The 23,922-nt window shown below is 42.5% G+C and overlaps 1 protein-coding gene across 3 annotated transcripts in view; it reads right to left on the bottom strand.

Annotated features, from left to right (window-relative positions):
• The window catches only part of LOC118358329 (anthrax toxin receptor 1-like), a 56,393-nt gene extending 42,095 nt beyond the window's left edge, over positions 1 to 14,298 (bottom strand). Inside the window, exons 1-4 of one of the 3 annotated variants that reach the window (XM_035736016.2) lie at positions 14,162 to 14,298; positions 13,608 to 13,787; positions 2,616 to 2,687; positions 402 to 473 (exon numbers count right to left, since the gene is read on the bottom strand). In XM_035736016.2, the coding sequence (XP_035591909.1) occupies positions 402 to 473; positions 2,616 to 2,687; positions 13,608 to 13,768 (305 nt within the window). In that variant the 5' untranslated portion in view covers positions 13,769 to 13,787; positions 14,162 to 14,298. The other 2 variants (XM_035736015.2, XM_035736017.2) reach the window with 2 other exon arrangements.
• Positions 14,299 to 23,922: the final 9,624 nt, after the last annotated feature.

Below are 23,922 nucleotides of genomic sequence, written 5' to 3'. Positions count from 1 at the left end.
TTTTAAGAGTGTCCTATTGGCACAGGACATTGTCTAGCAGATGGTGGGGGAAATGAGTCCTGTGTGAAATGAGACAGCAGGAAGACCATAAACATTGAAAATGTTTCAGTGCCTGCGTGGACAATGCACCTAAGGAAAGATTAGACTGATATGCAACATGTAATATATTGTGAGCCACATGCTGAAGCTTACAGTTTGCCAAAGAATTGACAGCATTGTCAGTCAAACTCAATGTGAGGGTATTGTTCTCTGTGATTCTTATGTCTCTAATTCAATGAACCTTAAATCCTGCATGTTTCTCTGGATTTTTGATAATCAACTCAGTTCAGAATCAGAAAATACCTGACATCTTGTGGAGAGGTAATACCCCAAATCCTAAGAAAGAAAGATTGTTCCCTCACCTGTCTTCTGTGAGACGCATCAAAATCCTTCCCTCAGTGGAGAACACAATGAAGGACATGCGCAGCTGTGGACTGGAGAGAAATTGACAACATTCATACAGTATTTTAACTTTCTTCACATTTTAGTCATATAGCAGACACTCTTATCCAGAGCGACTCCAGTTAGTGCATTCATCTGTAGATAGCTAGGTGGGACAACCACATATAACAGGCATAGAGAGTACATTTTTAGTAGTCAGCGATAGAAGGGGGTGGGGGGGGTGATCTGGTATCTTTGTCTGGTAGACATGCATACCCACACAAACTATTTTTTAAATATTTTTTTCACCTTTATTTAATCAGGTAGGCTAGTTGAGAACAAGTTCTCATTTACAACTGCGACCTGGCCAAGATAAAGCATAGCAGTGTGAACAGACAACACAGAGTTACACATGGAGTAAACAATTAACAATTAACAAGTCAATAACACAGTAGGTCAAACAAGTCAATAACACAGTAGGAAAAAAAAAGAAAAAAGAGAGTCTATATACATTGTGTGCAAAAGGCATGAGGAGGTAGGCGAATAATTACAATTTTGCAGATTAACACTGGAGTGATAAATGATCAGATGGTCAGGTAGAGATACTGGAGTGCAAAAGAGCAGAAAAGTAAATAAATAAAAATAGTATGGGGATGAGGTAGGTAAATTAGGTGGGCTATTTACCGATAGACTATGTACAGCTGCAGCGATCGGTTAGCTGCTCAGATAGCAGATGTTTGAAGTTGATGAGGGAGATAAGTCTCCAACTTCAGCGATTTTTGCAATTCGTTCCAGTCACAGGCAGCAGAGAACTGGAACGAAAGGCAGCCAAATGAGGTGTTGGCTTTAGGGATGATCAGTGAGATACACCTGCTGGAGCGTAGGGTATTGGAAGCTATTTTGTAGATGACATCGCCGAAGTCGAGGATCGGTAGGATAGTCAGTTTTACTAGGGTAAGTTTGGCGGGATGAGTGAAGGAGGCTTTGTTGCGGAATAGAAAGCCGACTCTCGATTTGATTTTAGATTGGAGATGTTTGATATGAGACTGGAAGGAGAGTTTACAGTCTAGCTAGACACCTAGGTACTTATAGTTGTCCACATATTCTAGGTCGGAACCATCCAGGGTGGTGATGCTAGTCGGGCATGCGGGTGCAGGCAGCGAACGGTTGAAAAGCATGCATTTGGTTTTACTAGCGTTTAAGAGCAGTTGGGAGGCCACGGAAGGAGTGTTGTATGGCGTTGAAGCTCGTTTGGAGGTTAGATAGCACAGTGTCCAAGGAAGGGCCGGAAGTATACAGAATGGTGTCGTCTGCGTAGAGGTGGATCAGGGAATCACCCGCAGAAAGAGCAACATCATTGACATATACAGAGAAAAGAGTCGGCCCGAGAATTGAACCCTGTGGCATCCCCATAGAGATTGACAGAGGACCGGACAACATGCACTCCGATTTGACACACTGAACTCTGTCTGCAAAGTAGTTGGTGAACCAGGCAAGGCAGTCATTAGAAAAACCGAGGCTACTGAGTCTGCCGATAAGAATATGGTGATTGACAGAGTCGAAAGCTTTGGCCAGGTCGATGAAGACGGTTGCACAGTACTGTCTTTTAATCGATGGCGGTTATGATATCGTTTAGTACCTTGAGTGTGGCTGAGGTGCACCCGTGACCGGCTCGGAAACCAGATTGCACAGCGGAGAAGGTACGGTGGGATTCGAGATGGTCAGTGACCTGTTTGTTGACTTGGCTTTCGAAGACCTTAGATAGGCAGGGCAGGATGGATATAGGTCTGTAACAGTTTGGGTCTAAGGTGTTTCCCCCTTTGAAGAGGGGGATGACTGTGGCAGCTTTCCAATCCTTAGGGATCTCAGACGATATGAAAGAGAGGTTGAACAGGCTGGTAATAGGGGTTGCAACAATGGCGGCGGATAGTTTCAGAAATAGAGGGTCCAGATTGTCAAGCCCAGCTGATTTGTACGGGTCCAGGTTTTGCAGCTCTTTCAGAAAATCTGCTATCTGGATTTGGGTAAAGGAGAACCTGGAGAGGCTTGGACGAGTAGATGCAGGGGGGCGGAGCTGTTGGCCGAGGTTGGAGTAGCCAGGAGGAAGGCATGGCCAGCCGGTTAACAGTTGAAAGTTTAGTTAATATTGAATTTATATAACTTTACATTACAGGGTCTTTGCAAATTATTCTCACCTTATGAACTTATGAGCCAGATGTTCCACAAAGTGATAGATTTCAATCCAGTGGTGCTGCACACTCCCAGATCTGTAAAGAGAGATAACATATTGATGAGTGTTTTGTATAAACAGTCTGGAGGAAGTGGAGAGGTTAAGGACTATCTGACAGATGGGGGACGAGAGTCAGGGAATCAATGTGTACTGCATCTATCTGTATTGTAGAAATGTAGCATCTGCTTTAAACATTTTCACTATTATGTGAATCCTATAGCACAGTAAAAGACTGTTTGTGTCTTCATTTACCTCAAGCTTTTCAATGTTCAACCATGAGGGAGAGGGACCATTGTCAAACCTCTGAGCCAGAAACCTAGACTGTGCAGCCCAGTAGTACATTCTAAAATTGGGGAGGTTTAAGCCCCCTTGACTGTAATCAAGGGTCAGTTTATCCAGGCCAACCCTAGGGGTTTTGCCGTGCCAGATAAACCGTCTGGTCAGCTTGTCGAGAGAGGAAAAAAATGCTGCGGGAACAGGGATAGGGAGAGATTGAAACAGATATAGAAACCTGGGCAGGACATTAATTTTAATTACATTGATTCTACCCAGTAGAGTGAGAGGTAAGTCCATCCATTTACAAAGGTCAACCTCCACCTTTTGCAACAAACTGGCCAGATTTAGTTTATAGAGGTTGTTCAGATTACCATCCACCATTATGCCCAAATATGTGAAGCCCATAGGCGACCATCTCAGATAGCTGATGTTCTGACAGAGTTGCAAAATCTGGACCCCTACAAATTAGCTGGGCTAGACAATCTGGACCCTCTCTTTATAAAATGATCTGCCGCAATTGTTGCAACCCCTATTACTAGCCTGTTCAACCTCTTCCGTATCGTCTGCGATCCCCAAAGATGGGGATGACTGCGGCAGCTTACCACTCTTCAAAGGGGGTCGACACTCTAAACCCAAACTGTTACAGACCTATATCTATTCTACCCTGCCTTTCTAAAGTCTTCGAAAGCCAAGTTAACAAACAGATCACCGACCATTTCAAATCCCACCTTCTCCGCTATGCAATCTGGTTTCCGAGCTGGTCATGGGTGCACCTCAGCCACGCTCAAGGTCCTAAACGATATCATAACCGCCATTAATAAAAGACAATACTGTGCAGCCGTATCCAATCGACCTGGCCAAGGCTTTCGACTCTGTCAATCACCATATTCTTATCGGCAGACTCGACAGCCTTGGTTTCTCAAATGATTGCCTCGCCTAGTTCACCAACTACTTCTCTGATAGATTTCAGTGTGTCAAATCGGAGGGCCTGTTGTCCGAACCTCTGGCTGTCTCTATGGGGGTGCCACAGGGTTCAATCCTCGGGCCGACTCTTTTCTCTGTATACAGTACATCAATGATGTCGCTCTTGCTGCTGGTGATTCTCTGATCTACCTCTACGCAGACGACACCATTCTGTATACTTCTGGCCCTTCTTTGGACACTGCTAACTAACCTCCAGACGAGCTTCAATGCCATTACAACTCTCCTTCCGTGGCCTCCAAATGCTCTTAAATGCAAGTAAAACTAAATGCATGCTCTTCAACCAATCACTGCCCGCACCTGCCCGCCCGTCCAGCATCACTGCTCTGGATGGTTCTGACTTAGAATATGTGGACAATTACAAATTGTATGGATTACAAATCCATACTCACATTAAGCATCTCCAATCCAAAATGAAATCTAGAATTGGCTTCCCATTTTGCAACAAAGCATCCTTGACTCATGCTGCCAAACATACCCTGGTAAAACTGACTATCCTACCGATCCTTGACTTCAGCGATGTAATTTACAAAATAGCCTCCCAACACTCTACTCAGCAAATTGGATGCAGTCTATCACAGTGCCATACGTTTTGTCACCAAAGCCCCATTTACTACCCACCACTGCGACCTGTATGCTCTTGTTGGCTGGCCCTCACTTCATTTTCGTCGCCAAACACACTGGCTCCACCTCATCTATAAGTCTCTGCTAGGTAAAGACCTGCCTTATCTCAGCTCACTAGTCACCATAGCAGCACGCGCTTTGGTCACCCCAAAGCCAATTCCTCCTTTGACCGCCTTTCCTTCCAGTTCTCTGCTGCCAATGACTGGAACTAATTAAAAATATATATTTTAAAAAAATCATCACTGAAGCTGGAGACTCCCTCACTAACTTTAAGCATCAGCTGTCAGAGCAGCTCACAGATCACTGCACCTGTATATAACCTATCTGTAATTAGCCCATCCAACAACCTCATCCCCATATTGTTATTTATTTTTGATCCTTTGCACCCCAGTATCTCTACTTACACATTCATCTTCTGCACATTTATCACTCCAGTGTTTAATTGCTAAATTGTAATTACTTCGCCACTGCGGCCTATTTATTGCCTTACATCCCTAATCTCACCTCATTTGCACACACCTAATCTCACCTAATTTGTATATAGATTCCTATTGTGTTATTGACTGTACGTTTGTTTATTCCATATGTAACTCTGTGTTGTTGTTTGTGTCGCACTGCTTTGCTTTATCTTGGCCAGGTCGCAGTTGTAAATGAGAACTTGTTCTCAACTGGCCTACCTGGTTAAATAAAAGGTGAAATACATTTTTTCCCCCCATCCAACCATTACAGTTCGACGATATATTAATCTTGGCTGAATGTAGTCTTTCCCTGCCAGTGTGTACTGTGGCAACACTCCTGTATGCCTCTTCTTTCCCGAAAATGAGGGTATTGGTTCAGAGGCACCCATTCTATTAGAACACGCAAACACCTTGGTTGGAAAGCAACAACGTAGCCTATAACTCTGATTGATTAGATAGTTTCCATCTTTGGACTGCACCAATGATCTCATGCTGATGCAGATCAGTGAAATCCTTCTTCTCAGATTACTGTCAATGTGTTTATAATGCAGCCCCAGTAATGATCTCCGTCTTATTGGAGTCAAGTAAATGATCAGCCATTATGTGTTACTAGAGTCAGGTAAATTATCAGTCATTATGCCTATATGCCTGAGTTGTGTATTTGAATTAGGCCAGTCTAACGGGGCTGTAGTACCGTACTCAACATCACTACGTATGCATAGCTGACCGATTCATTACAGATTTTTGTGGTTTAAATCTCCTTGTCCTTATTTGATGATTATGTTTTGTTAACTCACTCCAGTCTCCTTCTCGCCTGATTTAGTTAACAAAAGGCACATCTCAATAGGTGGTCCAGGTAAGTCATGACATCACAAGTAGGGCGGTGGGTCTGTCCTCTTTTGCGCCTCAATGGAGGGGGAGGCCGATGACATCACAACTACCCATCAGACCAACTCATTGAGTGCCCTACTCCTTGAAGTTTTCAGTTGTGTCTAAAAAATTATATATTTTTAAACACTATTTTGCTCAAAACTTTTTTTTTACTCATGAGTGTATGTAATTTACAGTATTTATACTTGGGCTGTCACTTTTCAACAGTTCAAAAATCACTGAACTCTAACCTTGATAATGGTTGCTTACAATTAAATGTTGTTGACAGTAGGTTGACCGGCCATATGACTTTGTCTTTCTTTCTGTGTGTCATTCTTTTAATTCCTGTCTTTACTCCCATCCTCTTATTTCACTGTCCTCTTCTTTCTCCCTCTCGGAGCATCTCAAAACACCTCTTTATCCATTGTTACCAGGATACGAGTCCCAGCACAGACAGCGCAGCCAAAAGGCTGAAACATTGGAACATCTGGACCTAATGGAGAAAGGGTTCTGCAGACACACAGAGGAGTTGATACAGAGAGGAGTGATGATCAGACAGAGAATACAGAAGGACAGTTATGGTAAAAAGGGATATCAGTTCAATCAAAGAGAGGTAGAGGAAAGCAGCCAGAGAATGACTACATAGACCCCATGAATGACCACATGGAACACTTCCACATCAGCGAATGGAGATCCTAATAAAAAATAAAATACTACATATAATGCCGAATCAGAGGAGACAGTTCAAAATAATGTCTGGAACGGAGCAAATGGAATGTGTTTGATGTATTTGATAGCATTCCACCTATTCCACTCCAGCCATTACCACGAGCCCGCTCTCCCCAATTAAGGGGCCACCAACCTCCTGGTGTCTAACATTCTCCTTTTTTATGCATTTTCTGTTAGCAAAACATTGTGCACACACACAGCAGTATGTTCATCATACTCCCGACATCAGTCTTTTGAATCTTACAATTCGAGATGTCTGCCTGAATTTCCACTTAGCTAAAATGTTATGCCACCACCGAAATGTCTGCCTGGAGTTGGCATTCTGATTCTGATTCTTCATCCACGAGTAAGAGATTAAACAATGGAGGAGAGGAAAAGGCAGACCCAAATGATAGAGTCTGAAGCCTGCTCATCCACATTAGACAAATAATCATGCAGGCAATAATGAGTGTTGTCATTTGAAAGTATTGGAGTTCAGAGGGTAGCAATATCTATTAAAACCAGAAGAGGCTCTATTTTACCCTATTAGGTATGCCCCAAAAGATCCACTGCCCTCACCCACCTGGAAAAAGGGAATGCACAAGTGAAGATGCTTGAAATGGACTACAGCTTGGTCTTCAATACCATAGTACTCTCTAAGCTCACCACAAAGTTCTCGGCCCTGGGACTTAACTCCTCCATATAGAACTGGGTCCTAAACTTCCGGACGGCCACCCCCAGGTGGTGAAGGTAGGTAACATCACCTCCTCCACAATGACCCTCAACACGGGGGTACAGTTCCAATTCCATCAAAATCGCTATCAACGGGGCTGCCGTGGAGACGGTCAGAAACTTTTAAAGTTTCTCTGTGTCCACATCTCAGAGGAGCTGAAATGATCAAACCACAAAGACGCCGTGGTGAAGAAAGCAGGAGATTTATGAAATTCGGCCTGTTCCCGAGGGCCCTTACAGTGTTGGACAGGTGCACCATCGAGATCGCACTGTTGGGCTGCATCAGCCTGATATGGCTCCTGACCACAAGGTTCTACAGATGTCGCACACCATCTGCCCTCCTGGACACCTACAACACCAGGTGTCACAGGAAGACCAAGAAAATCATCAGGGACCTCAGCCACCCGAGCCACAGCCTGTTCTCACCGCTTTCATCACACAGACAATATAGGAGCATCATGGTAGAAATAAACTGCCCAATAGCTTCTACCCCCACGCCACCCTTACCCCCTAATGGACATTTATCCTTGTAAATCTCACCCTATGGACAAATAGCCTTATTGACACAAGTTGCCACTTAACTGCAACAACTGTATAGAATTTAAAACTAGTTATAAATAAATAAATACACACTGAACAAAAATATAAAATGCAACAATTTCAAGATTGAATTGCATTACAGTTCATATAAGCAAATCAGTCAATTTAAATTACTTCATTAGGGCCTAACCTACGGATTTCACATGACTGGGCAGGAGCGCAGCCATGGGTAGGCCTGGGAGTGCCCCCTGGGGTTTCATCAGCTGTCCGGGTGGCTGGTGAAGGAGCCAGATGTGGAGGTCCTGGGCTGGTGTGGTTACACGTGGTCTGCTGTTGTGAGGCCGGTTGGACGCACTGCCAAATTCTCTAAAATGTCTTTGGAGGTGGCTTATGGTAGAGAAAGGAACATTCAATTATCTGGAAACAGCTCTGGTGGACATTCCTGCAGTCAGCATGCCAATTGCACGCTCCCTCAAAACTGTGGCATTGTGCTGTGTGACAAAACTGCACATTTTAGTGGCCTTTTATTGTCCCCGGCACAAGGTGCACCTGTGTAATGATAATGCTGTTTAAATCGGCCCTTGATATGCCACACCTGTCAGGTGGATGGATTATCTTGGAAAAGGACAAATGCTCACTAACAGGGATGCAAACACATTTTTGCATAACATTGGAGAAAAATAATGCATCTGGAAAACATCTGGAATCTTTTACTTCAGCTTATGAAACATGGCACCAACACTTTACTTTTTACCTTTATTTAACTAGGCAAGTCAGTTAAGAACAAATTCGTATTTACAACGACTGCCTATCCCGACCAAACCTGGACAACGATGGGCCAATTGGGCGTCGCCCTATGGGACTCCCAATCTCAACCGGATGTGATATAGCCTGGATAGAGATACATACACACATGCCTTTTTCTATTATTTTACTTAGTATTATTGTTTCACTCACTTCTCTGACCTTCATTGTTGGAGCATTGTTGTGCATGTGACTCAAACTGATTTGATTTGCCGTTGCTCACAATAATTAGGCCCTTTTGATGGAGGATAAGGAAGGAATTTGGGTGAACTAACACTAAGGAGAACTAGTGCAGAAGTGACAGAGAAAGGCTACCTACAGTAGAAATACATCTGAGAATATCATAGGGTGGCATAAATGAGATATTATTGGTTGTGGTTGAAATGCTAAAAACTGGGGCAGCTCCAAACAGACGGTACCAGTCTGAAACAGTCCAATGCCAACAACATGGCTGAGTGAAAATTAAAACATGAAAATGAAAACATGAAAGAATCAGCAAGCTAGTTGGTTGCACGCAGGATTGATTTGTCCACATGTTAGTCACACAGAGATAAACACGGCTTTGGAAATCTACAGTTCATTTGTAAAGTATTCAGACCCCTTGACTTGATGATTCTGAAATGGATTAAATAGTTTTCCCCCATCAATCTACACACAATACCTCATGATGACAAAACAAAAACAGTTTACAATTTTTGGCAAATTTATTTTAAAAAATGAAATATCACATTTCCATAAGTATTCAGACCCTTTACTCAGTACTTTGTTGAAGCACCGTTGGCACCGATTACAGCCTACAAGCTTGACACACCTGCTTTTGGGGAGTTTATCGCATTCTTCTCTGCAGATCCTCTCAAGCTCTGTCAGGATGGATGGGGATCATCACTGCACAGCTATTTCCAGGTCTCTCCAGAGATGTTCGATAGGGTTCAAGTCCGGGCTCTGGCTGGGCCACTCAAAGACGATGAGTGACTTATCCTGAAGCCACTCCTGCGTTGTCTTGGCTGTGTGCTTAGGGTTGTTGTCCTATTGGAAGGTGAACCTTCAACCCAGTCTGAAGTCCTGAGCGATCTGGAGTAGGTTTTCATGAAGGATCTCTCTGTACTTTGCGCCATCCATCTTTCCCAACTAGTCTCCGAGTCCCTGCCGCTGAAGAAAATCCCCACAGCATGATGCTGCCACCACCATCTCACCATAGGGATGGTGCCAGGTTTCCACCAGACATGACACTTGGCATTCAGGCCAAAGAGTTCAATCAGAACAGAGAATCTTGTTTCTCATGGTCTGAGTCCTTTAGGTGCCTTTTGGCAAACTCAAAGCAGGCTGTCATGCGCCTTTTACTGAGGAGTGGCTTCCGTCTGGCAACTCTACCATAAACGCCTGATTGGTGGAGTGCTGCAGAGATGGTTGTCCTTCTGGAAGGTTCTCCCATCTCCACAGAGGAATTGTGGCGCTCTGTCAGAGTGACCATCGGGTTATTGGTCACCACCCGAATCAAGGCCCTTCTGCCCTGATTGCTCAGTTTGGCTAGGCGGCCAGCTCTAGCACGAGTCTTGGTGGTTCCAAACTACTTCCATTTAACAATGATGGAGGCCATTGTGTTCTTGGGGAGCTGCAATGCTGCAGACATTCTTTGGTACCCTTCCCCAGATCTGTGCATCGACACAATCCTATCTCGGAGCTCTACTGACAATTCCTTCAACCTCATGGCTTGGTTTTTGCTCTGATATGCACAGTCAACTGTGGGACCTTATATAGAGAGGTGTGTGCCTTTCCAAATCATGTCCAGTCAATTGAATTTACCACAGGTGGACGCCAATCAAGTTGTAGTAACATCTCAAGGATGATCAATAGAAACAGGATGCACCTGAGCTCAATTTCGAGTTCCATAGCAAATGGTCTGAATACTTACGGAAATAAGGTATTTCTGTTTTTTCACTTCGTTGTTATGGGATATTGTGAGTAGATGGATTAAATAAAATATTTCCTCATCAATTTTAGAATAAGGCTGTAACGTAACAAAATGTGGTCTGAATACTTTTAGAATTCACTGTATATAACTCAAGAAAGCAGCGGAAACACTGCTTTTGTGAAGAGTTTTAAAGAGGCTCATGTCACCGCCTTCTAAAGTGTGTTGCATTATGGGGATACCATCTTCAGAATTGTCCCAATGCTTGATCAATGCCCCTCAGGGGAAGTAAATACCACATATATTTTGTAAGATGCAGGTTTTCAAAGATGTTGGAAATAAAAAATATATATTTTCCACATTAGGTTATATATTTTTTTGCAGTCAGAATGCCTTCAACATTGTATAAAGTACACATAAATATAGCAATGAGGTTATATCAGATTACAATTATCAAATAAACAGACATTGAGAAAACACTTCACATTTTTTTGCCAGCATATAGCAAAATAAAAAAATACAAATTTATTTATTATTTATTTCACCTTTATTTAACCAGGTAGGCTAGTTGAGAACAAGTTCTCCTTTGCAACTGCGACCTGGCCAAGATAAAGCGTAGCAATTCGACACATACAACAACACAGAGTTACACATGGAATAAACAAAACACAGTCAATAATACAGTAGAACAAAAGAAAACAAAAAGTCTATATACAGTGAGTGCAAATGAGGTAAGTTAAGGAAATAAATAGGCCATGGTGGCGGAGTAATTACAATATAGCAATTAAACACTGGAATGGTAGATTGGCAGAAGATGAATGTGCAGGTAGAGATACTGGAGTGCAAAGGAGCAAAATAAATAAATAAATACCAGTATGGGGATGAGGTAGGTAGATAGATGGGCTGTTTACAGATAGGCTAAGTACAGGTGCAGTGATCTGTAAACTGATCTGACAGCTGATGCTTAAAGCTAGTGAGGGAGATGTGAGTCTCCAGCTTCAGAGATTTTTGCAATTCGTTCCAGTCATGGGCAGCAGAGAACTGGAAGGATAGATGACCAAAGGAGGAATTGGCTTTGTAGATAACCTGTAGCCAGTGGGTTTGGCGATGAGTATGAAGCGAGGGCCAGCCAACGAGAGCGTACAAGTCGCAATGGTGGGTAGTGTATGGGGCTTTGGTGACAAAACGGATGGCACTGTGATAGACTGCATCCAGTTTGTTGAGTAGAGTGTTTGAGGCTATTTTATAGATGACATCACCGAAGTCGAGGATCGGTAGGATGGTCAGTTTTACAAGGGTATGTTTGGCAGCATGAGTGAAGGATGCTTTGTTGCGATATAGGAAGCCGATTCTAGATTGTAAATCTCAGCCTCATGGCAAAATGTCAACAAAAGCATGAGATGAGCTATAAAACAGCAACAACAACAAAATCTCTGCCCCATGACAAAAAGTGTAGAATGGCAGCAAATTAGCCTAAAACTGCAACATTTTATCTTAGCCTCATGACAAATGCTGTAAGTTAGCTGCCCCCCCTCGGTGCACCGGGGCCCCAATGCAGTAGTCCGGTCCTGCCAAGTATGACAACATTTGGATCACTTCTGTCAAGCCTTACAAAGTGTGCTACATTATGGGGATAAAATTGTCCGTTTTGCGCCTACATGACTACTGCATAAACTTTACAAAAACCACGTGATCAAATGTAATTTTGACTGCAGTCGACTGCAAGTTTCTGCAGTTGCTCTTTACCAACTTCATCCGGCAGCCATAGATTGCATTGTGGGAGGCTCTATTGTCAACCTATAATTAGGGTGTTTTTGTTTGACACACAGAAACGTGACCAAACAGGAACGAACTTTGCCAAGATTCATGTACACAAGTGGTCACCAACCTTTGAGTCAAGATCACTTTCTCAGTCAAAAGGCAAGTCAATATGTACCACTCAGATTATGATTTTTATTTTATATTTTAAACATGACTTTAACATTTTTACATTAACCTAATAAAAACAGTTCTATAAAGATCTTGATTTGTGCAGTAGGCCTAATACTTTATCACAGCATATTGGCTATATACCTGGCCTGCCAATATTGTTCTTCTCAAACCATATTATATTTCAAAACTCGAGCTTTGATAAATTAGATCAGGTGTAGCACTTGCAAGGCACAGCTGAGCATAAATGTAAATAATTTGCTGTTTTATTTTACTGGATTAATGGTACCTGCATCTGTCATAGTGCTTTCAAGGCAACTGGGAACCAGGACAAATCATGACGTCAGTGATCTTCAGGTAGTGATGTCGGAGTTCTAGAAAGATGCCCGAGTTTCCGGCTTGGAATTCCGAGTTGGATGACCGTTCAAAATAATTTTCCCCAGTCAGATGTCGGAAGTATGAGGTTTCCAGTTGAACACAGCATTAGTCTCAGCCTCTCACGGTCATATTGTTCTAAAGAGACTTACACGCTTATCAAAACGTCATGCCAGGGTAAGCCTACATGAAACACAGGCCTTATTTTAAGTGTTTCTAAAATCCCCGGTGGAAAAAATTATTGGAACCATTTCCCTGTTTGACCGCTAGGTTTTATGGGTATTATGACTCATACTGTGGTACTCTATGCCTACCTGGTGTGCAGGGCTTCTGAATCAAGTACACCTTCCACCAACAGCGCAACACAAAAAAAAAGAGCAAACCTGTATCGTTGGCCTTTCTTACAGAAATGTTTGGTGGTCAACTAGGAACGTTTTAATTTATTTTTATTTCACCTTTATTTAACCAGGTAGGCCAGTTGAGAACAAGTTCTCATTGACAACTGCGACCTGGCCAAGATAAAGCAAAGCAGTACGACAAAAACAACACATGGGTGTATTGTCTTGAAGATCAATCGGTTGGTGACCACTGATGTTATACAGTGAATATGTACAAATTAATGTGATATGAGTCTCTCTCTCACCAACTGATAGTACACACAGTTATGAACAGTTATGAACTCTGCCCCCAATAGTGTATGACAAGCAGTGGAGAGATAAGGTGGAAAGAGAATGATGAATGACAAACTCACTTGTCCAGGACAAAGTAGAGGTCAAAGCTCCCGAAGCAGGATGGTCCAGTCTCCCCCCTGTCCTGGTTGTGCCCAGCATTACCAGCTGCCAGCACCACCAGCACACTCACAACACCAAGCAGCACTGGTAACCAGGAGCCTCTGCACCCATATAAAGACATTATTCCAGTTTGGAGGAGCCTATTTCACATAAAAGGAAGAATAAAACCACTTTGGAAAACAGGTGGAGAAAAACCTTTCCTTTGTACAAAAAAAACTATTCCTTATTTCTGTATATTGATCCAGTATTCTTCAGCATTGAAAATAAGTTATCTGAAAGGGTGCAGTGGAAGGCAGAGAATGCACTGATGCTATGAATCTAGTCGGTCTCAACTGAGTCAGGAAGCTCTAATAACTGGATAAGAGACAATCAAGCACAGGCTACAAGCAGTGAGCCACATAACAGCAAACTCCTGGTCTTCCTTTGTCCTAATTCCCAACAGTAAGAAAATAGCTACAAAGTAAGTGCATTCCAGGCAGCTCCACAGAAAACGATGTAATTGTGTCTAACTTACAGTCAGTCAGTCAGTCCCTTTCCAAAACTCTGACTTTGTTTTTCATTTTTTTCATGTGGTTGAAGAGGGAATTAAAACAAGTGAGAAAGACAAACTCCACTGCTACTGCCATCTACTGGTTACAATCGGTGGTGACAATGTTCTCAGTCAGGAGCTTATCTGGGGCCTCCTTTATCAACCATGCGTACAAACAATTCGTGTTTTTAAAAATTTCATTTAACCTTTATTTAACCAGGTAGGCAAGTTGAGTACAAGTTCTCATTTACAATTGCGACCCGGCCAAGATAAAACAAAGCTGTTCGACACATACAACGACACAGAGTTACACATGGAGTAAAACAAACATACAGTCAATAATACAGTATAAACAAGTCTATTATTATATTATATACGATGTGAGCAAATGTGGTGAGAAGGGAGGTAAAGGCAAAAAAAGGCCATGGTGGCAAAGTAAATACAATATAGCAAGTAAAACACTGGAATGGTAGATTTTCAGTGGAAGAATGTGCAAAGTAAAAATAAAAATAATGGGGTGCAAAGGAGCAAAATAAATAAATAAATAAAATAAATACAGTAGGGAAAGAGGTAGTTGTTTGGGCTAAATTATAGGTGGGCTATGTACAGGTACAGTAATCTGTGAGCTGCTCTGACAGTTGGTGCTTAAAGCTAGTGAGGGAGATAAGTGTTTCCAGTTTCAGAGATTTTTGTAGTTCGTTCCAGTCATTGGCAGCAGAGAACTGGAAGGAGCGCATGCTACAGATGGGTGATGCTATGATGACCAGCTGGCTGAGATAAGGGGGGACTTTACCTTGCAGGGTCTTGTAGATGACATGGAGCCAGTGGGTTTGGCGACGAGTATGAAGCGAGGGCCAGCCAACGAGAGTGTACAGGTCGCAATGGTGGGTAGTATATGGGGCTTTGGTGACAAAACGGATTGCACTGTGATAGACTGCATCCAATTTGTTGAGTAGAGTGTTGGAGGCTATTTTATAGATGACATCGCCGAAGTTGAGGATTGGTAGGATGGTCAGTTTTACAAGGGTATGTTTGGCAGCATGAGTGAAGGATGCTTTGTTGTGAAATAGGAAGCCAATTCTAGATTTAACTTTGTATTGGAGATGTTTGATGTGGGTCTGGAAGGAGAGTTTACAGTCTAACCAGACACCTAGGTATTTGTAGTTGTCCACGTATTCTAAGTCAGAGCCGTCAAGAGTAGTGATGTTGGACAGGCGGGCAGGTGCAGGCAGCGATCGGTTGAAGAGCATGCATTTAGTTTTACTTGTATTTAAGAGCAATTGGAGGCCACGGAAGGAGAGTTGTATGACATTGAAGCTTGCCTGGAGGGTTGTTAACACAGTGTCCAAAGAAGGGCCAGAAGTATACAGAATGGTGTCATCTGCGTAGAGGTGGATCAGAGACTCACCAGCAGCAAGAGCGACATCATTGATGTATACAGAGAAGAGAGTCGGTCCAAGAATTGAACCCTGTGGCACTCCCATAGAGACTGCCAGAGGTCCGGACAACAGACCCTCCAATTTGACACACTGAACTCTATCAGAGAAGTAGTTGGTGAACCAGGCGAGGAAATCATTTGAGAAACCAAGGCTGTCGAGTCTGCCGATGAGGATGTGGTGATTGACAGAGTCGAAAGCCTTGGCCAGATCAATGAGTACGGCTGCACAGTAATGTTTCTTATCGATGGCGGTTAAGATCTTGTTTAGGACCTTGAGCGTGGCTGAGGTGCACCCATGACCAGCTCTGAAACCAGATTGCATAGCAGAGAAGGTATGGTTCGGTTTGAAATGGTCAGTAATCTGTTTGTTGACTTGGCTTTCGAAGACCTTAGAAAGGCAGGGTAGGATAGATATAGGTCTCTAGCAGTTTGGGTCAAGAGTGTCCCCCCCTTTAAAGAGGGGGATGACTGCAGCTGCTTTCCAATCTTTGAGAATCTCAGATGACACGAAAGAGAGGTTGAACAGGCTAGTAATAGGGGTGGCAACAATTTCAGCAGATAACTTTAGAAAGAAAGGGTCCAGATTATCTAGCCCGGCTGATTTGTAGCGGTCCAGATTTTGCAGCTCTTTCAGAACATCAGCTGACTGGATTTGGGAGAAGGAGAAATGGGGAAGGCTTGGGCGAGTTGCTGTGGGGGGTGCAGTGCTGTTGACCGGGGTAGGAGTAGCCAGGTGGAAAGCATGGCCAGCGGTAGAAAGATGCTTATTGAAATTCTCTAATAGTGGATATAAAATTCTTTATAGTGGATTTATCAGTGGTGACAGTGTTTCCTATCTTCAGTGCAGTGGGCAGCTGGGAGGAGGTGTTCTTATTCTCCATGGACTTTACAGTGTCCCAGAACTGTTTTGAGGTAGTGTTGCAGGAAGCACATTTCTGCTTGAAAAAGCTAGCCTTGGCTTTTCTAACTGCCTGTGTATAATGGTTTCTAGCTTCCCTGAACAGCTGCATATCACGGGGGCTGTTCGATGTTAATGCAGAACGCCATAGGATGTTTTTGTGTTGGTTAAGGGCAGTCAGGTCTGGGGAGAACCAAGGGCTATATCTGTTCCTGGTTCTAAATTTCTTGAATGGGGCATGCTTATTTAAGATGGTTAGGAAGGCATTTAAAAAAAAAAATAACCAGGCATCCTCTACTGACGGGATGAGATCAATCTCCTTCCAGGATACCCCGGCCAGGTCGATTAGAAAGGCCTGCTCGCTGAAGTGTTTCAGGGAGCGCCTGCTCGCTGAAGTGTTTCAGGGAGCGTTTGACAGTTATTGTGACAAAACTACACTATATATACAAAAGTATGTGGGCACCCCTTCAAGTGAGTGGATTCACCTATTTCAGCCACACCCGTTGCTGACAGGTGTATAAAATCGAGCACACTGCCATGCAATCTCCATAGACAAACATTGGCAGTAGAACGACCTTACTGAAGACACAGGGACTTTCAATGTGGCACTGTCATAGGATGCCACCTTTCCAACAAGTCAGTTCTTAAAATGTCTGCCCTGCTAGAGCTGCCCCGGTCAACTATATGTGCTGTTATTGTGAAGTGGAAATATGGTCTGGGGCTGTTTTTCATGGTTTGGGATAGACCCCTTAGTACCATTGAAGGGATTTCTTAACCCTAAAGCATAGAATGACATTCTAGATGACTCTGAGCTTCCAACTTTGTGGCAACTGTTTGGGGAAGGCCTTTTCCTGTTTCAGTATTACAATGCCCCCGTGAACAAAGCGTGGTTCATACAGAAATGATTTGTCGAGATCGGTGTGGAAGAACTTGACTGGCCTGCACAGAGCCCTGACCTGAACCCCATTGAACACCTTTGGGATTAATTGGAACGCTGACTGTGAGCCAGGCCAAATCGCCTGGCTCACAAATCTAGGGGAAAGCCTTCCCAGAAGAGTGGAGGCTGTTATAGCAGCAACGGGGTAACCAACTCCATATTAATGCCCATAATTTTGGAATGAGATGTTTGACAAGCATGTGTCCACATACTTTTGGTCATGTTGTGGATCTGTAGAGTTGAAAATGCGATGGAAACACTATGAACTACTGGTGGGAAGATATGCGTATTTTCTTTATGTGTATTTTTAGAATATTAGCACGAAAATCTGTCACCCATATGATGGAAACCTAGCTATTGTCTAGTTAGTATGTCTACTGAAAAATGTTTTTAGCTACAGTGGAAGCCCACAAACTTCAAAGCAAAATATCAACTATCTGTTCATCAATTCAATTCTACAGTATATTATAAACCATGCTCCCTTTGTGATGTAAAGATCAAAAGAGGTTACTTGAAAAAATATCCTGTCTAATAGGTCTGATTTAAATCATTTATATTGTTTACTTGAGACACACTACCGTTCAAAGGTTTGGAGTCACTTAGAAATGTCCTTGTTTTTGAAAGAAAAGCAAAAAAAAGTGTCCATTAAAATAACATCAAATTGATCAGAAATACAGTGTAGACATTGTTAATGTTGTAAAGGACTACTGTAGCTGGAAATGGCTGATTTTTAATGGAATATCTACATAGGCGTACAGAGGCCCATTATCACAACTGTCACTCCTGTGTTCCAATGGCACGTTGTGTTAACTAATCCAAGTTTATAATTTTAAAAAGCTAATTCATCATTAGAAAACCCTTTTGAAATGATGTTAGCACAGCTGAAAACTGTTGTTCTGATTAAGAAGCAATAAAACTGTCCTTCTTTAGACTAGTTGAGTATCTGGAGCATCAGCATTTGTGGGTTCGATTACAGGCTCAAAATGTCTAGAAACAAAGAACTTTCTTCTGAAACTCATAAGTCTATTCTTGTTCTGAGAAATTAAGGTTATTCCATGTGAGAAATTGTCAAGAAACTGAAGATCTTATACAATGCTGTGGACTATTCCCTTCACAGAACAGCGCAAATTGGCTCTAACCAGAATAGAAAGAGGAGTGGGAGGCCCCGGTGCGACTGAGCAAGAGGACAAGTACATTAGTGTCTAGTTTGAGAAACAAACGCCTCACAAGTCCTCAACTGGCAGCTTCATTAAATAGTACCAGCAAAACACCAGTCACAATGTCAACAGTGAAGAGGCAACTCAGGGATGCTGGTCTTTGAACCCCTGAGACAGCAGGGGTTTGTTGTTGTGCACCCTCTTCATATAGCATGGTATTTTTTCACTGTAATAGCTACTGTAAATTGGACAGTGCAGTTTTTTTCAAATCACCTTTATTTACCAGGTAGGCTAGTTGAGAACAAGTTGTCATTTACAACTGCGACCTGGCCAAGATAAAGCAAAGCAGTGCGACACAAACAACAACAAAGAGTTACGCATGGAATAAACAAATATACAGTTAATAACACAATAGAGAAAAGGTATATACAGTGTGTGCAAATGAGGGAGGTAGGCAATAAATAGGCCACAGGGGTGAAATAATTTAAATTTAGCGATTAAACACTGGAGTGATATACAGTGGGGAGAACAAGTATTTGATACACTGCTGATTTTTCATGTTTTCCTACTTACAAAGTATGTAGAGGTCTGTAATTTTTATCATAGGTACACTTCAACTGTGAGAGATGGAATCTAAAACAAAAATCCAGAAAATCACATTGTATGATTTGTAAGTAATTAATTAGCATTAAAATTGAGCCCCCCCCCACACACACACACAGTTTTGTCAAGTTGGCTGGATGTTCTTTGTGTCGTGGGCCATTCTTCATACACACAGGAAACTGTTGAGCGTGAAAAAACCCTGCAGCATTGCAGTTCTTGACCCAAACCTGTGCGCCTGGAACCTACTACCTAGTACCTAATACCTACTACTGTACCTAATACCTCATTCAAAGGTACTTAAATATTTTGTCTTGCCAAGTCACCCTCTGAATGACACCCATAGACAATCCATGTCTCAATTATCTCAAGGTTTGAAAACCCTTCTTTACCTCTTTTATTTCAAATTTCGCCTAAAATGACATACCCAAATCTAACTGCCTGTAGCTGAGGACCTGAAAGCAAGGATATGCATATTCCTGATACCATTTCAAAGGAAACACTTTAAGTTTGTGGAAATGAATGTAGGAGAATATAACACATTAGATCTGCTAATGGATACTACAAAGAAGAACATGCTTTTTGTACCATCATCTTTGAAATGCAATAGAAAGGCCATTCTAATCGAGTGGGTATCCTGGGTATCCTGGAATGACATTGACCTCAACCCGTCAGTAGATGATGCCTGGCTATTCTTTAAAAGTGCCTCCCTCACCATCTTAAATAAGCATGCCCCATTCAAAAAATGTAGAACAAGGAATAGATATAGTCCTTGGTTCACTCCAGACCTGTCTGCCCTTGACCAGCACAAAAACATCCTGTGGGGTTCTGCATTAGCATCGAATAGCCCCCGTGATATGCAACTTTTCAGGGAAGTTAGGAACAAATATACACAGGCAGTTAGGAAAGCTAAGGCTAGCTTTTTCAAACAGAAATGTGCATCCTGTAGTACTAACTCAAAAAAGTTTTGGGACACTGCAAAGTCCATGGATAATAAGAGCACCTCCTCCCAGCTGCCCACTGCTCTGAGGCCAGGAAACACTGTCACCACTGATAAATCCACGATAATTGAGAATTTCAATATGCATTTCTCTACGGCTGGCCATGCTTTCCCCCTGGCTACCCTACTCCGGTCAAATGATTGCCTCGCCTGGTTCACCAACTACTTCTCTGATAGAGTTCAGTGTGTCAAATCGGAGGGCCTGTTATCCGGATCTCTGGCTGTCTCTATGAGGGTGCCACAGGGTTCAATCCTCGGGCCGACTCTCTTCTCTGTATACATCAATGATGTTGCTCTTGCTGCTGGTGATTCTCTGGTACACCTCTACGCAGACGACACCATTCTGTATACTTCTGGCCCCTCTTTGGACACTGTGTTAACTAACCTCCAGATGAGCTTCAATGCCATTACAACTCTCCTTCCGTGGCCTCCAACTGCATTTAAACCCAGGGGAAACTAAATGCATGCTATTCAACCAATCACTGCCCGCACCTGCTCGCCTGTCCAGCATCACTACTCTGGACGGCTCTGACTTAGAATACGTGGACAACTACAAATACCTAGGTGTCTGGTTAGACTGTAAACTCTCCTTCCAGACTCACATTAAGCATCTCAAATCCAAAATTAAATCTAGAATTGGCTTCCTATATCGCAACAAAGCATCCTTCACTCATGCTGCCAAACATACCCTTGTAAAACTGACCATCCTACCGATCCTCGACTTTGGTGATGTCATCTATAAAATAGCCTCCAACACTCTACTCAACAAACTGGATGCAGTCTATCACAGTGCCATTTGTTTTGTCACTAAAGCCCCATACACTACCCACCATTGCGACCTGTATGCTCTCGTTGGTTGGCCCTCACTTCATACGCGTCGCCAAACCCACTGGCTTCAGGTTATCTACAAGTCTCTGCTAGGTAAGCCCTGTCTCAGCTCACTGGTCACCATAGCAGCACCCACTCGTAGCACGCGCTCCAGCAGGTATATCTCACTGGTCACCCCCAAAGCCAATTTCTCCTTTGGTCGTCTTTCCTTCCAGTTCTCTGCTGCCAATGACCGGAACAAACTGCAAAAATCTCTGAAGCTGGAGACTCATATCTCCCTCACTAGCTTTAAGCACCAGCTGTCAGAGCAGCTCACAGATCACTGCACCTGTACATAGCCCATATATCTACCTACCTCATCCCCATACAGTATTTATTTATTTATCTTGCTCCTTTGCACCCCAGTATCTCTACTTGCACATTCATCTTCTGCACATCTACCATTCCAGTGTTTAATTGCTATATTGTAATTACTTCTCCACCTGCTCCTTTGCCATCTCATGCATTCCAGTGTTTAATTGCATCTTCGCCACCATGGCCTATTTATTGCCTTAACTCCCTTATCTTACCTCATTTGCACTCATTGAATAGACTTTTTGTTTTCTTTTGTTCTACTGTATTATTGACTATGTTTTGTTTATTCCATGTGTAACTCTGTATTGTTGTATGTGTCGAATTTATCTTGGCCAGGCCGCAGTTGCAAATGAGGACTTGTTCTCAACTAGCCTACCTGGTTAAATAAAGGTGAAATAAAAAATAAATAAAAATGGACTTAGGCGTTTAGGCGCAATTTAGATTTCTGCCACTAGATGGCAGTGGTAGCCATGCTGGTTAAGTGGGCCTTCAATTATAAATAAATCACTGCCAGTGTCACCAGCAAAGCACAATCACACCTCCTCCTCCGTGTACCACTGTGGGGACCACACATACGGACATCATCCGTTCACCTACTCTACGTCTCACGAAGACACAGCGGTTGGAACCAACATTCTTACATTTGGACTCATCAGACCAAAGGACAGATTTCCACCGGTCTAATGTCCATTGCTCGTGTTTCTTGGCCCACGAAAGTCTCTTTTTCTTATTAGTGTCCTTTAGCAGTGGTTTATTTGCAGCAATTCGACCATGAAGGCCTGATTTACACCGTCTCATCTGAACAGTTGATGTTGAGATGTGTCTGTTAATTGAACTCTGTGAAGCATTCATTTGGGCTACAATTTCTGAGGCTAGTAATTCTAGTGAACTTATCCTATGCAGCAGAGGTAACTCTGTGTCTTCCTTTCCTGTGACGGTGCTCATGAGAGCCATGATGGGTTTTGCGACTGCACTTGAAGAAACTTTCAAAGTTTCAAATGCATAACACCAGTCTCAACGTCAACAGTAAAGAGACGACTCCGGTTTGCTGGCTTTCTAGGCAGAGTTCCTCTGTCCAGTGTCTGTGTTCTTTTGCCCATATTAATATTTTATTTTTAATTAGCCAGTCGTAGATATGGCTTTTTCTTTGCAACTCTGCCTTGAAGGCCAGCATCCCGGAGTCGCCTCTTCACGGTTAACGTTGAGACTGGTGTTTTGTGAGTACTATTTAATGAAGCTGCCAGTTGAGGACTCGTGAGGCATCCGTTTCTCAAACTAGACACTCTAATGTACTTGTCCTCTTGCTCAGTTGTGCACCGGGGTCTCCCACTCTCTATACTGGTTAGACAGTTTGCGCTGTTCTGTGAAGGGAGTAGTACATAGCGTTGTACGAGATCTTCAGATTCTTGGCAATTTCTCGCATGGAATAGCCTTCATTTCTTAGATCAAGAAAAGACTGATAAGTTTCAGAAGAAAGGTCTTTGTTTCTGGCCATTTTGAGCCTGTAATTGAATCTGCACCAGATACTCAACTAGTCTATAGAAGGACAGTTTTAATTCTTCTTTAATCAGCACAAGTTTCCAGCAATGCTAACATAATTGCAAAAGGGTTTTCTAATGATCAATTACCCTTTTAAAATTATAAACTTGGATTAGCTAACAACGTGCCATTGGAACACAGGAGTGATGGTTGCTGATAATGTGCCTCTGTACGCCTATGTAGATATTCCATTTAAAAAATCAGCTGTTTTCAGCTACAATAGTAATTTACAACATTAACTATGTCTACACTGTATTTCTGATCAATTTGATGTTATTTTAATGGACAGAAATGTGTTTTTCTTTCAAAAACAAAGAAATGTCTAAGTGACCCCAAACTTTTGAACAATAGTGTATATGTCTCCAATGTATTTTCTCTATCATGTAGTTTCAATCCACCATAAATTCTAACTTAAAAACAAATGTGGTGAGTTAATTTTAAAAAATCTTCATTTTGTAGTATTTATAATGTCCACATTATGACAACAAAATTAAACCCAATTAGGAAACCTATGTGCCATGAAGAGCAACAGTAAATTACAGTAAATTAGCAACAACACAGCTTTTGGTATTGGAAAATCAACCAAATTAAAGGACTGTTCTATCACCTCCAAAATCGTGAAAACATAGCATGCAAAATTACTTGATTCAAATGAATGTAGACTGGATTCTGATGTATTGCTACTAGCTAGGGGTCTTGTAGAGAACTTCACATGCTTTTAAGTAGTGGGTCTTTGGGAGTAGCCTACCCTCTCCTCCTCCCCACCCGTAAACAAAAGTGATAAAAGTGCTTACCATACTGTTTACATAAGAGCCACTGCTTTTTCAGGATTAAGGGCAGATGCAGGCCAGGGCCTCAATTATCAATGGTGCGTGCGCACAAAAAAAACCGCAAAGGTTGGTATTTAAATGTATTTAAATATGTATTTAAATGTATGTATCTCCACGTAAATCTCAGACCATGTGTACACACAAGACCCGTCATATGCAGCTGTT

The sequence above is a fragment of the Oncorhynchus keta genome, chromosome 25 (assembly GCF_023373465.1).
Source record: "Oncorhynchus keta strain PuntledgeMale-10-30-2019 chromosome 25, Oket_V2, whole genome shotgun sequence".
Classification (NCBI taxonomy): domain Eukaryota; kingdom Metazoa; phylum Chordata; class Actinopteri; order Salmoniformes; family Salmonidae; genus Oncorhynchus; species Oncorhynchus keta.
Note: the sequence above shows the minus strand (reverse complement) of the source record. Positions and strands in the feature narration are given on the sequence as shown.